This window comes from Perna viridis, chromosome 5 (assembly GCF_037379345.1).
Source record: "Perna viridis isolate PV_CMFRI_1.1 ecotype Kerala chromosome 5, ASM3737934v1, whole genome shotgun sequence".
Lineage (NCBI taxonomy): Eukaryota > Metazoa > Mollusca > Bivalvia > Mytilida > Mytilidae > Perna > Perna viridis.
In genome coordinates this window covers 26,161,147-26,174,652 of record NC_142449.1, presented here as the reverse complement: position 1 = coordinate 26,174,652, position 13,506 = coordinate 26,161,147, and the positions used below count along the sequence as shown (strand labels likewise).

The 13,506-nt window shown below is 33.2% G+C and overlaps 1 protein-coding gene across 2 annotated transcripts; it reads right to left on the bottom strand.

Annotated features, from left to right (window-relative positions):
• Positions 1-13,365, bottom strand: LOC148616849 (regulation of nuclear pre-mRNA domain-containing protein 1B-like). Of its 2 annotated transcripts, XM_088583979.1 has the most exons (9): positions 13,147-13,365; positions 12,229-12,358; positions 9,779-9,885; positions 7,282-7,347; positions 6,300-6,386; positions 5,290-5,402; positions 4,492-4,618; positions 1,513-1,688; positions 1-198 (listed from the first exon to the last, which is right to left on the bottom strand). In XM_088583979.1, the coding sequence occupies exons 1-9, from the start codon at positions 13,295-13,297 to the stop codon at positions 1-3; spliced, it is 1,155 nt and encodes a 384-aa protein (XP_088440105.1). In that variant the 5' UTR covers positions 13,298-13,365. The 2 variants fall into 2 exon arrangements, with proteins under 2 accessions (XP_088440105.1, XP_088440106.1); XM_088583980.1 differs by lacking the exon at positions 7,282-7,347.
• Positions 13,366-13,506: the final 141 nt, after the last annotated feature.

Sequence of the window (13,506 nt, the reverse complement as noted above, 5' to 3'; positions counted from 1 at the left end):
TCATCGCCTGATATCCTGCATGCCAAACAAGGCACTAGCATCAGGTAGAGGGGGCATACTAAACAGATCCCCAGCGGACGGAAGAGGTGCCAAGCCACCTGTTATCCTAGGCAGTAGGTCAAAGTCTGGCAGATTTTTTATATGAGATTCCAGTTCTACTCGCACTTCTGTGACTCTGTCTAACCGTTTCTTGTATTCCTAGAATAAAGGGAGATAACCCATGGCATATTTTTTTCTGTCTTATAAAATAGCTTTAGTTCACATGAACATCATAGTTTTTAGCAATTAATATCTCATGCACAGACAACACAAATAACATAGATGTTCATCAGCAACTGAATTCATATATTTCCAATACCAGATATGTATCCTATAATAATTGTAAAATTGTAAAATCTCAAATGTTTAAATCTGGCCACAGCATAATAGAGCTTAAAGGCAGAATAAATATGTCCATAGAACATGGATCCTATAAATCTATGATGTAAATGAAGTAAGTCTAACGCTGGTAAACAGGAAAATTTATGCTTAACCAAGATAAAAGTTTCAAACTGCACAATCCTTTTCCAAGGAGTTCACAAGTTTTAGTTGATGAATAATTAAGGAATATTAAGGAGGCAGACCTAGGGTAAGGGACATAACTCTTGAAATCAGTGATATGTTTGTATTATATTCAATTTCTCCAAAGCCAATCAAGCTTTCATTTGAAACAGAATGAAATCACTCAAAGTTACATAGATGCTTACATGATATCTATGTAAAATGGTTTATACAAATGTACAATTGATTTGTAACAGTAATGCCCCATACTCTAGGTCTACCTCCTTAAACATGTACAACCTAAAATGATGAAACTGAATGCCAAATTTAAAAAAAAATCCATGAGGTAACTTAGGTTCAAGACAGCAGTAAAACTATATATCCCTCTAAGGTTACCTAAAGGCATGGAAAAAATACTCTGACAAGATATTCTGGATAAATTTGAGTTAATAACAACTTTGAGACCCAAGAAATTAAGTAGCACTCCAGCTTAGAATCATGCAAAATGTGATTCATGGGTAAAAATCCTACATATTTTTATTTTTGATATTATGTTTGCATTGCCATAGTAAACAGAAATAAACATTTACTTTTTCATATAACCCATGTTCTTAGATGATAAATATTATATAGAATGCACAGTAGATTTCATAATTAAGGGAGATAACTCTGTAAATGACACACAAATACAACAGAATCTATTGGATTTTCAATGTTGATTAATCTAGATTGGAATGAGCAGACAGATTGGAATGAAAAATTATTCATTTCATAATAAAAACCCATAAAACAACTTAATTACAAAAATAAAAATATGTAGCCTTTTTTGGGGTGTATCACATTTTTCGTACTTGCATGATTCTTACAAAGACTGCTACATAAATTGTCCTATAACAACACAAGTTGAACAAACACTTAGTGCTAAGTATCAAACCTGTGAATGATGAACTAACTTATTTGACATACATTTACCTCAAGTTTTTTCTCTGCAGATATAAGCTGTTCTCTTTGGCAAGCTATAAAATCTTTCAACATTTTTCCAACCATTTTTCTCTCCTCGAGCTCTGCATTTAACCGGAAATTATACTCTGACAATAATATACAGGCATCTTCGACTTGTCTTGACAACTTCCTTCCTGAATCTTTATCTGAAATGATTGTAAAAAAGAAATAAATTTAGATTTATATGCTCATCCCTGTATAGCAGGAAATTTTTGTGTGGTCCTAATTTTCGCTACATTTGTGACGTTTGGAGAATTGCAAAAATCAAAGCTCACCATATTTAAGTCCAAATATCTCGCAGTTTTCTCCCGTTAACTGTATCTATGGATGTGAAAGAATCCACCACAATAATTCAATACCCTGATTCATAAAGCAAATCTTGAACTTCATGACCCACAAAAATAACCCATTATACGGTACTTAATGAATAGGAACAGAAATGATGAATATTGAAAATACGATCACTCGTGCTAAGCAGGTTATTAAGAAAGTGTTACATATTTATACTTTAACTTTATATTGCCTTTTTTTTTAAATAAAACCTTTTAGTCCAGTATAGGTAAAACTGTTAGGTTCATAATAAGTGAAAGTTAAAGATAGCAAAAAAATCAACTAAGTTATTAAAACAAATTCGCCTTAACAAGTTCATTATGATGTTGACATTAAATAAAGAAATTTGATATTTTGCAGTGTAAAAATTTTGTCAAGTTGTAAAACCCACTTCTTATAATTCCTTTGCAAGGGTCCGGAAATTTTGACAGCCCATGCTGGACATTTTATCAAACTTCAGCTGACGTTTTTATCAGTCTTTTTACATGCTCAGATCGAAAATAAACTTTGTATGTAGTTATTTTATGATAAATATTGGAAAGTGTGTTATTTCATCACATTTTACAAAATATCAGAGCGAGTGAACGAGTTTGGTTTCCACCATACGTGAACTTTCCAACATGTAAACAAAACATTGTATTTCTCGGACTTTTTCTTCACATAGGCAAACAGCCGAAAACTTCTGAGTGATGAAAAAAATGTTGATTATTTATAAAAGAAAATCGCAAACACATTTTGTCTATAGATTTAATGGTCTGTTGACTTCTGTGTTAAAACAATTCAATCTACGAATTAATAATTACAAAGTACATGTACGACTGATCCGAAATTCCACTTCCAATGTGCTTTCATTACCTCTGAAAGATCGCCGGGAAAATGGTGGACTTGTCAATCTTTTTTCTTAATTAATAAATGTATGAAGATTCTCTGAGTTACTTCAATTAATTTGTATAGGCAATGGGGCTGCAAGTGTACCGTTAATTCAATTATGCAATCAACTGATCAGTTACAAGTAAATCACAGTCACAGGTGACTGCACATTGGCTAAAATTGACACACACCTGTCAATTAATTTCCATTAAACAATTAGAAGACTGGTAGACAGGATGTTTATACACTAATAAAACCATGCAGACTGTAATTCATTAGGGTTGATAATTTTTTTATGTCCGATATTGGAAAATTGTCGTCGGTCATTTTTGACTGTTTTCAGGTCCATGTTCCTTTGGAATATGTTGTCCCTTGATATTCAGTATGTGTCATGGCAGAACTATTGCCAATCTATGACATCACCAAATTTTATGGTAGAGCAGCATAAAAAACATCCCGATGTTGCTTTCAACCAATCAAATTTTGTAGACAATGGGCTATAATCACACAACAACCAATCCCAACAGTGAAGTTTTTATATCACTTCATTCACAGTGTGATATCACAAAATATTATACTTCATACATAAAGCAAAAAATTCAATTGGATAAGACCCGTGCAGGTTCGGGTGTCAAAAGAATAGGCCTGCAGCAGCGCTAAGCTTGTCATAAAAGGTGACTAAATAGTGCTCAGAACCCTAGCTGGGGGCTAGGGCGCTCTGCCCACAGAGCACTGGGATATGTGCCCCAGGCGGTGGAATGGGGTACCCCTGGTGTATTACATGCTGGGGTTGTCAGGCTATAATACCGAAAACCTGACCGCAAACCATAGTGGTGCACCGTGTTGGGAAAGATGCCATGTTCCTTGCACGTTAAAGAACCCTACTGTAGTATTCTCCCGGAGTAGGAACCATAAGGCTCCGCCACAGGAGGCTAAATTGCCCGACCCTACCCACCTCTCCCCATTTCCAGTGGCAATCAAAATTTGTCGACCCCATTGTCCTTGTGTCCCATCCCTTTTTCATTTCATCATCGTTTCATGTTCATTTTACCATCAATTTAATGTTCATGGTCTGAATATAGCTGAAATATTGCTGCTCAGACGTTAAAACGCAACAAACAAACAAACAATCAATTGGATAAGCATTATGTGTTATTTTGATCTATTCCTTTTTAGCTCCACCCCCTTAAAATTAAGGGTAGTTTTGTTATATCACCATGATATATCACCCTCATCACGATATATCTCCATCTTGACCAAACGCCTTTCCAAGTCCTTGTGCGCATCATTTTCATTTTCATTTAAGATAAAATGAATAGTGGAAGTATTCATATTTGTTCCTTTTTTATTGTTAATTTATTCAAATGCTAAAATTGTTGTAAATTTCTTTCAAGTCTGACTTTTATTATATCTATATTTAAGGCATTGCAAAAATTACACCAGAGATCAATTTCACAAAAGCTTTTTTAAAGGTTATACACATGTACATAAAAGTGTAATGTATTAAAAATGGTATTCAGTATAATATAACATATATTGCCCGCAGCAGAAGGTGATACACCAAGTAACACACTTGGAAAATATATCACCCTCAACTACGCCTTGGGTGATATATCTACCTTGTGTGTTACTGAATTGTATCACCCTCTACTGCAAATAGTAATTGTATAATATCTAGGGGTCCAAAAAGTAAATAAAACAACCAAATCATAGAGATGAAGTAAATGACAGGTTGTCTCAGGAAATTACCATGTATTTTTGTGAGATGGTTAACATCTGAGACTTCTGGTGGTAAGGCTGCAATCTTCTCTCGGACAGCTGCATCACTTGATGCTGAGTGTTCCAAGTCAGCTAAACGTTTTACCAACTCTTCAGCCTATTAAAGGTAAAAATGTTTGACTGTTACAACATTTGTTCATTAACAAAATAAAAAATCTGAAAAAAAAAAGTGAAGGCAAAAATAATCAATCAGGCAAAATATTTGGCAAATATGTTTTCATAATTCCACTTGTAATTACACAGAGTGTGTATGCTAATTAAATGCACATTCAAATGTAAATTAGAATGTACTTATAAGTAGTTACATGTGAATGATTTCCAATTCACCTCACAAGAAATACATGTTTGATTCAATTTTTTACTTCAGATATGCACCATTCACATCACAATAGAATGCGTGCCCAATGTGAATTTCAATGCACATTATTGAAGCATTACCGATGCAAATTTAATAAAACACATTAGCAGCAGTTCAAATCAGTGGTGGCCAAAGGTCCTGGAGTCTAAATTTCTAACCTAAGATTGTTAAAATCTTCTTTACCAGGCTCAACACTTGAACCACATCTTATTTTTGACATGATTTTCCTCCAGTGGAGCATTGTTTTGAAACACAATGAAAGTCCTTTAGAACCCAGGATTAGTTTAATTTCATTTACATTACATAGTTTGAATTCACATCTAGTTGGTATGGAATGTGCAGTATGTGTGCATCTCATGTGAAAGACGCAATAGAAAATAAGAAATTGGGTAAACATCAACTACACTTACATCAGGTGGACCACTTGTGTCGTCTTTAGACATTAACTCGATCTCTTCCCTTAGTGTCAACATTTCTTCCTTCTTCTTTTTTTTATGTGGTGGGCCTTCAACTGGTTGTGGTTCTAAAAAAAATAAGACAAATTTTTTCAGTTGAAGTGTTTGCAAGAGTATTTACTGTAATCAGGTACAATGCATTGTTACAAAGAACTTCATAGGACAAATAAGTACTTTTTTTAAAAATTTTCCAGCATTTCTTGAGTAAGCTCTTATTAAACACAGCTGTGTGCTTTTTAATCACTAGCCAAAAGCCAAGCGCAGATATCTTTTTTAAAATGCTGTCAAATCAATAAAAGAATATGGTAAAATTTTGCTTGCTTGTATGTAGAAATGTATGGTTTGGACTAGTATCTGATAGTTTTTGGTACGGACTGTAAATATATGTAGTATTCCCAACAGACACTTTTGGAAAGGCATGGACACCTTGCACTTTTCTGTCAATTTTCCCAAAATAAATGTAAATGCTCCTACTATGTGTCTTCAAATCTGCTTCTATTATACCAGAATGTATTTTTTACATGGATTTCACTGCCCTTTTCAAAAGATGCAGGGAACACTAAGTTTGATTTGGCAAATTTTTATTTTTTGACCTTACTAGTTTTACCTGTCCTGGAATACTATGAATTATGTGTAAAAAGCTATATGATAAGACAAGTAGTGAATACCTGTAATTTGTTAATTCACTGAGCGTTATTTTCACTCAAAATATATCTTATGGTGGGTTATTTTTGTTGGTGTATGAAACATTTTGCCAATTCTCATTTTGGTGGAAGCTTTTATGCACTGTAGTTCAGAGTAAATATTTCGCACAGTTTAAATTTGGAAAGTTTTTAGACAGACTGCTAAAATACATCAAAATTCTCGAACCACAAAAAGTACCTGGTATTTTGATATTTTCTATGTTCCAATTCTCCAATATATCATACCAACACTAGTTTCATATAAATCCACTGGTTTCTTACCTCCTTTGAGTTTGTTAACAGGGACATATTCCTCAACTTTCTTCTTTTCTCTCTTACTTCTAATTTCTGCTGCTATATCAGCTATGCCTGGAATATTTTTACACAATGTATATACATGTAAATTAGAAAAAAAAGAGTCGAAACACCAGTGTTCTAGGAATTTTCAGAAATTGAGGTTTCCTCAGGAAAAATCCATATAAAATCAACTTTCCCACAGTCAATGACTGCTTTCCTAACAAAACAAATCCTTACAGCATATGAATTTTTCAACTTGTCACGGGAAAGTGTAACTAAGTATCTAACTTTCCCTGACCTAAATTTCACTTGCCACGTGTAACGGGAAATAGGAATCCAAGAACACTGGTATGATTTTCTTTTGATTTCTCATTTGAAAATCAAAGACCTCAGTGACATTGAAATTAAGTCAATTACAATGTGTAATAGGCCTATTTAATCATGATTGTCTTTCAGCTTCATATTTTTGGTTTATCAAGAATGTAATATAATATAAACTTCAGCATTTTAATACATAAACTTATAACTCATACTTAATCTGACACATATCGATTTTACTGAGGTCTCAGATTTAATCTGCAGTACACTGAGAAATCAAAATTCAAGAATGCCAGTACAATGATTGTAATGAAAATGACTTTAATGTAAATTCCAGTCGTTGCAATTATTGCTAATAAATACATGTACATGTACTGGTATTTCCAGTGATGGTAAAAAAATCAGGTACATGTAGAACAGCAATATGTATAGTAACTCAATACATATGTATTTAATGATTTTTTTAAAATTTATAATAGTACATGTGTAAATGTATATGTACATGTACTTTACAACCCACCCCCCCATCACCAAAATACATTGTATCAAATCTTAATTGTTCACTTAATTTATGGGTTATTGCAATGACTGGAAATCATACACCCTTTTCTTCATGGTGTATCTAAGCTACCCCAGCATGCACTATCACCTTTTTTATATGTGGGAATATATTCTTCAAGCTTTTTCTTTCTTCGGGCTGTTAAATCTGTGATGACTACAATAAAACAATACACCACGCCATACAATCACACCAAGAAAGCAAGGCAGGAGACAATGGAATTATAGATGAAAACATGTATTACACATAAGTGTACAAGTAAACCTCTTAAAACCGTCCATGCAAGATCCAAAAGGGTAGTCAAGAACGTTAAAAAAACCTTAGTACAGTAGTACATTTGTAGTACCACTTTAAACAAGTGGCTGCCAGGAGCCTGAATCACTCACCTGGTTAAATTTTGCCTTTCAAGGGCAATAAATTTAACAAGAGGTTGTCCAACAATTTTTACTCAAGAAGACTTTGGTGGGACTTATCATTATGATCATTTCAGCAACTGAAAGTGTCTAAAGTGTCTTTCTATCTAATACAGTTTTCAAGACACTGGCTGAAAACTATAAAAAAAAAAAACCAAAAAAAAACATTATTTTTCCCCTTTCAAGGGCAAGAACTCTTACAAGGAATCATCTGACAACTTTTATCCCTGAAGACTTTTGTAGTCCTAATAATAAGGATCATTTCAGCTATCGAAAGAATTTGGCTAAACCGAATGGTTTTGGAGATATATGCGAAAAAATGTTATATTTTTAGTAACAGCAACCATGTTTTTCGACAGATCAAAAATCCCAACATCAGTTTTATGCAGGGTATCCCTAGGAACATTCTTACCAAGTTTGGTTCAATTGATCTAGTAGCGTCAGAGGAGAAGATTTTTGAAAGAACATTAAAAACAGCTCCCAGAACCCGGAATCACTCACCTGGTAATTTTTCACCATTCAAGGGCAATAACTCTTACAAGGAGTCGTCTGACAACTTTTATCCCTAGAGACTTTCTCTTACAAAAAGAATCATTTCAGCAATTGAAAGAATTTGGCTAAACCTAACGATTTTGGAGATAAAATATGTGAAAAACTACTGTCTGACCCCTATGTTCTATTTTTAGTAACGGAGGCCATGTTTTTCGACAGATCGAAAATCCCCACATCAGTTCTATGCAGGATACCCCAAGGAACAATCATACCAAGTTTGGTTCCAATTGGTAAAGTATTCTGAGGAGAAGAGTTCTGAAAAATTGTTAACGATGATGACGGACACTAGTGATGGCAATAGTTTACTTGGCCTTTGGCCAGGTGAGCTATAAATGACAAAAGACCTTGAAAAGGGCAATAACTTCAACATGGCTTAACAGATTAGAACAAAAATTTGACTACAGATAGATCTCATCATACTGAACACTATTACCCCCATGTCAGAATTTAGCTAAACCTAATGGTTTTGGAGATATATGTGAAAAACTATTCTGACCCATAGGTTCTATTTTTAGTAATGGCAGCCATGTTTTATGACAGATCAAAATCCCCACATCTGTTCTATGCAGGATACCCTTAAAAACATTCATGCCATTTGGTTCCAATTGGTAAAGTAGTGTCAGAGGAGAAGAGTTTTGAAAAATTCTTAATGACGACTGACAAGTAGACAACTGACGACAACAACGAAGGACACCAAGTAATGGCTATAGCTCACATGGCCTATGGCCAGGTGAGCTAAAAAGTGTAATTGCCCACTATACATACATTTGTAAATTTGTCAGCATAAGTATGTTCAATAAACAAATGTATGCATTAACACTAGGCAATATAAAAACTTATACATGGGTTATAAATTACCTCAATTATTATGATAGCATATACTGCAGAAAAAGTGTCTAAATGTTAAGTTCAACAATAGAACATTCTAGATCAGACTGAACTTCAGCATTTATGGGGTAAAAATAGAAATATTTGAATAAAAGCAAAAAGGCAGGTTAAGGACTGGCCCTGGGCATGTGCCCTACTGTTTTTCACAATGAAAGAAATATATGGAGCATCATGATACATGCATCCTCTTTGGTCAGTCAGTGTGACCTCCCATTCTTAAATTACTGAACCTGCCCCTAAAGTAGGAATGCTAAGTATCTTTAAATGTTGAACTTTAGTGTTCAGATCATACATGCACAATTAAATATTCCATTATCTTCTTTTACTATTACAAAAACTTGCACCATTTCATACATATTCCCACTGAAAAACACATGCTTCATGGACTACAAGATTAACAATACAAATCTTTTACTAAGACAATATTCATAAAACTTTAAACTTGACAACTGCATTTTTGCAGATCAAGCTGGTGAAGCAGATATATGAAGCATTAAAATCTATACAACTGCAAATATTTTTTTTCACTTTAAAAAATCATGCAAATCTTCAGATAAAAACTATAGTAAATACATTTTTTTTTGTTGTACATATTTTCTAATTTGCTGTGTATATTAAAGATATTTTCTTTTCACCAGAAATGTATGACAAATTATCATAAATTTTATGTGCTTTCTTAATGGTGTGTTAACTATTTAAGAGCTCTCTGATGGAGAAATGAAACTCTAGCTCACCAGTGCCACTTTTGATTTTTTCAATGGTATTTTTGCTGTAAACACCTCTCTCTTGCCAAATGTTCAGTATTCTTTCAACAGATTTCTTTGTCTTTTCATCTGCATCTCTGTAAATATATAAACATCCTGAGGAAAGAGACTTTATGAGAATGTCTGGTTAGGCAGGCTTTAAAACTGTTATAATACTGTGAAACCTCTCTAAACTGAACCCTAAGTACACTGGTGACCTGTCCAAACCAGATTTCTTCTGAAGTCCATGCATATCAATTTCAATTTGTTTTGAACATGCAAAAACCTAACAACTCCCTCAACCAAACAATTCCCTCATGCAGAGGTTCAGTTTAAACAGGTTTTACTGTATTGAAAAATAAAATACTGATATCATTTTCAGATCAATACCAAAAAAATACAATTAATTAAAATCAATATCTACTGGTAGACATTATTTCATAATTGATATATCACAAAATCATTTTTCAAATTTTCCTTTCTAAATAATTTAAATTCATTTATTCATACAAAAATCAAGTTGAAAAATATGAAATAAATAGTAAACAGTCCCTCAAAACCAGGAATGTCAAAATGAAATAGAAAAACTGTGACCAAACCTCACAAAAGGATACCTAACCACCAGCTCCCTATCCCAGAAACCCTGTGACATTTAATGAAAATAGTTTTCGAACCTGTATTTAAGACATGCCAAGCTTTCATGCATTTTAGCGGAGATACAGTTTTCATTTATGTTAATCTTCGAAAACTCTACAAAAAGAGTTCGCCTATTATTTTTATCCAAAATAAAGTGCGTCCATTCTGGGCTTCTTTACTTCCAAGTTTTATCCCCATTATTTATTAAAATATAAAAAATATTGTTAAATAATAAGTTGATGGACTGGAGTAAAAATGGTATTAATAAAATTATTCAGATAAAGCAGTGATTTTTTGAGCGCTCGCCACTTTCACATTTGACGAAAGCATTTGAAAAATGACGAAAGTTTTTCAACCCGTTTTCACCATTTAAATTTCAAAATGGAAAAAAACAACGGTAAATAAAAAGCCATTCTATCATGTTTAAATGACAAATTTATGACCCCAAGCTAATTAAGATCAATTAATGACAGGAAATCCTTGATCATTATACACAGCAGGTGTCAATCACACGATGTTTTTACAGGTAATCTTATTACCTAATCAAGTGGTATTAATTCATAACGAGATGACAAAAGGATGATATAATTGATTAAAATTGGCTTGGGTATGGCATTTTGAGTTACTCATTCTCAAAATGTCACAAATTTCTTATAAATATACTAACTTATTCCATTTTCGCCATATTCATCAATCGTCATGATTACGAACTACTTCGCTACTTCCCGTGACCCAGGGTCAAAGGTTCAACAAAATAAAGCTAAGAAAAGCAGAGCAGATCGATTACAGTCTTCAAAGTTTAAACCAGAATGGTTGAAAATATTTCCATCAATCTACTTTGATGAAGATCAGCAAGCAATGTACTGCAAAGACTGCAAAGCGGCATGTCTAACAAACACTTTTACCACTGGTTGCAACACATTACTTAAAGACTGCATTCAGAAGCATGTACGAAGTGTAGACCACAAAAAAGCTATTGAATCTAAAACCATGAGAATTGACTGGGACCAGGGTGTTACAACTGTTAACAAGAACCATGAGAAAGACATCGTCAGCCCTATGACCAACATCGTGTGGATGGCGAAGAATAACCAGCCTTCTTCACTATTTACAGACCTCAACGATCTTCTTGATCATCATGTATGTGGTGATCATTATTCATGTTTCAATAAAAAAAAATTATATTCAAATAAAATTAAAACTGTCCCTATTAAATGTATCTACGAAATGCCAATTGACCATTTGATTTTTAGGGGGAGGATTTTACATTGAAGGAAAATATACATGAAGTATAGATATTAGATGAATCTAGTGTGTGCCAAGCAAACAATTACAACAAAAATATAATGACGATGAATTTGAAAAATACGTTGAAAAAAAATAGTTGCAAAACTAAAATCCAGGAATTACGAAAATGAAACTTGTTCTTAAATATGCATCATTGAATTATAAAAATAATTGTCTACATGCAAATAAAAGTTTTGTTTATATCTTTCCAGGGTGTAGACTCCATCAGTAACCTGCAGAAGGCAAAGAATGCCAGCTACAACAGTTCAGACTCTGTCCGTGACATGCAGATTTCACTAAGTAAAGTTGTCGACGAAGAGATCATCGCCGACCTTCAAGAGTCTCCATTTTTTTCTATCATGTTAGATGAATCTACTGTCCTAAAGCTGGTATAGACAGAAGGAGGGCTGTCAGATTAACAGACAAATGAACACCATGATCACTATACTCCACCTAAATTCAACCAGGGTATAAAATAATTACTGTATTTAAATTCATTCTTTATAAATACTACTCACTTAGTTGCAACAGCATATGCATCTGTCATAACTGATGCAAAATCTCTTGTGAATTCTGGGCCTTTCTTCTTGCTGTTCTGTATGACATCATTTGCCAAGTACATATAGGTCAGTCTCATAGAGGTTCGCACTAGAATATTTAATTATTATTACCTATATATTTTGTTGAATGTTGAAGTTTAATGTACATGTTTAAGTATTCTTAAGGTGATACATTATACGGTGAACTTTTAACAAAATATACAAGTAAGTAAAAGCAAAGACACACCACAATTAGAATGATAAAAAATATACATGTACATGTACACATTTCCATAATCAATTCAAAAAGACTAGTCCAAGAAACACAATTTAAGTACATTGTACACAGTGATCAAATATAAGGGGAAATACATGTACTTGCTAAATGCAATTTGAAAGTCAATTTTGCAAGTAGAAATTATTTCCACTTGCTAAAATTTGCTGGTAGAATTATATATGTCATATAGGTAAAGGCCAGAAATAACCAAAAAAATACTTACATTTAGCTGGTGTAAATTTACAGTACTTGCTAAATTAAGCTAGTGGAAAAAAATCTTAAATTTGTTCCCTGCATGTAGTTCATGAAACTAGCATTTAAGGTACATGTTTCTAGTACCTTTTCAATATTATCATTGATATGGTTTTAGCTTTGTCTTTTTGCATCAAAACAAATAAAAACATACAGACTCTGAACATATCTGAGAAAACACATAATATATGTATAAACAAAATAATATATTTATATATATGAAACCAAAAAAATATCTTGTCATTCAAAAGTTCCAAATATTTTGATACATTTTTCTGGCTTAAAACTCCGTTCTCTTTGGCAAGACTCATATTATTGTAGTTAAGTATTTTGTAACTTACATTAGTGAAAATTTCATATTGTTTTACCTTTCTGGAGCTCCCTCAACCACACTTGCGTGATGGTTTTTGAATGTTTCCGATGATGAATTAACCACAGGGATAAGGTCTGTATACTCTGCTGGGTATTGTTCAGTTCGGTAAGTTTCTTGACAAAGTTACTGTCCGTGAAAGAAGACATGTTACTGGAAATTCTGCTACCGACGACTGCTTGCAGAACCACAGCTGCCCAAGGCCCCAAAACAGGAAGCGAATAGGACACAAGAATAATTATGACGGGTAAAAGCATTATGTCATTTCGATTAAGTTTTTCGAGAAATTATTTCAATTTGAGCAGAAAGATAGCAAAATGAAAAACCATAATGCTATCAAGCTAAAATCAGTAAAAAT

What these genes read in the sequence shown, in the direction of transcription:
- LOC148616849 (XM_088583979.1), bottom strand. Translation starts at nt 13,297, where the DNA reads ATGTCTTCTTTCACGGACAGTAACTTTGTCAAGAAACTTACCGAACTG. An exon ending in GCATATGCTGTTGCAACTAA is followed by an intron (nt 9,886 to 12,228) that starts GTGAGTAGTATT and finishes ATATATTTACAG; the next exon opens with AGATGCAGATGAAAAGACAA. An exon ending in ACACAAGTGGTCCACCTGAT is followed by an intron (nt 4,619 to 5,289) that starts GTAAGTGTAGTT and finishes TACCTTTAATAG; the next exon opens with GCTGAAGAGTTGGTAAAACG.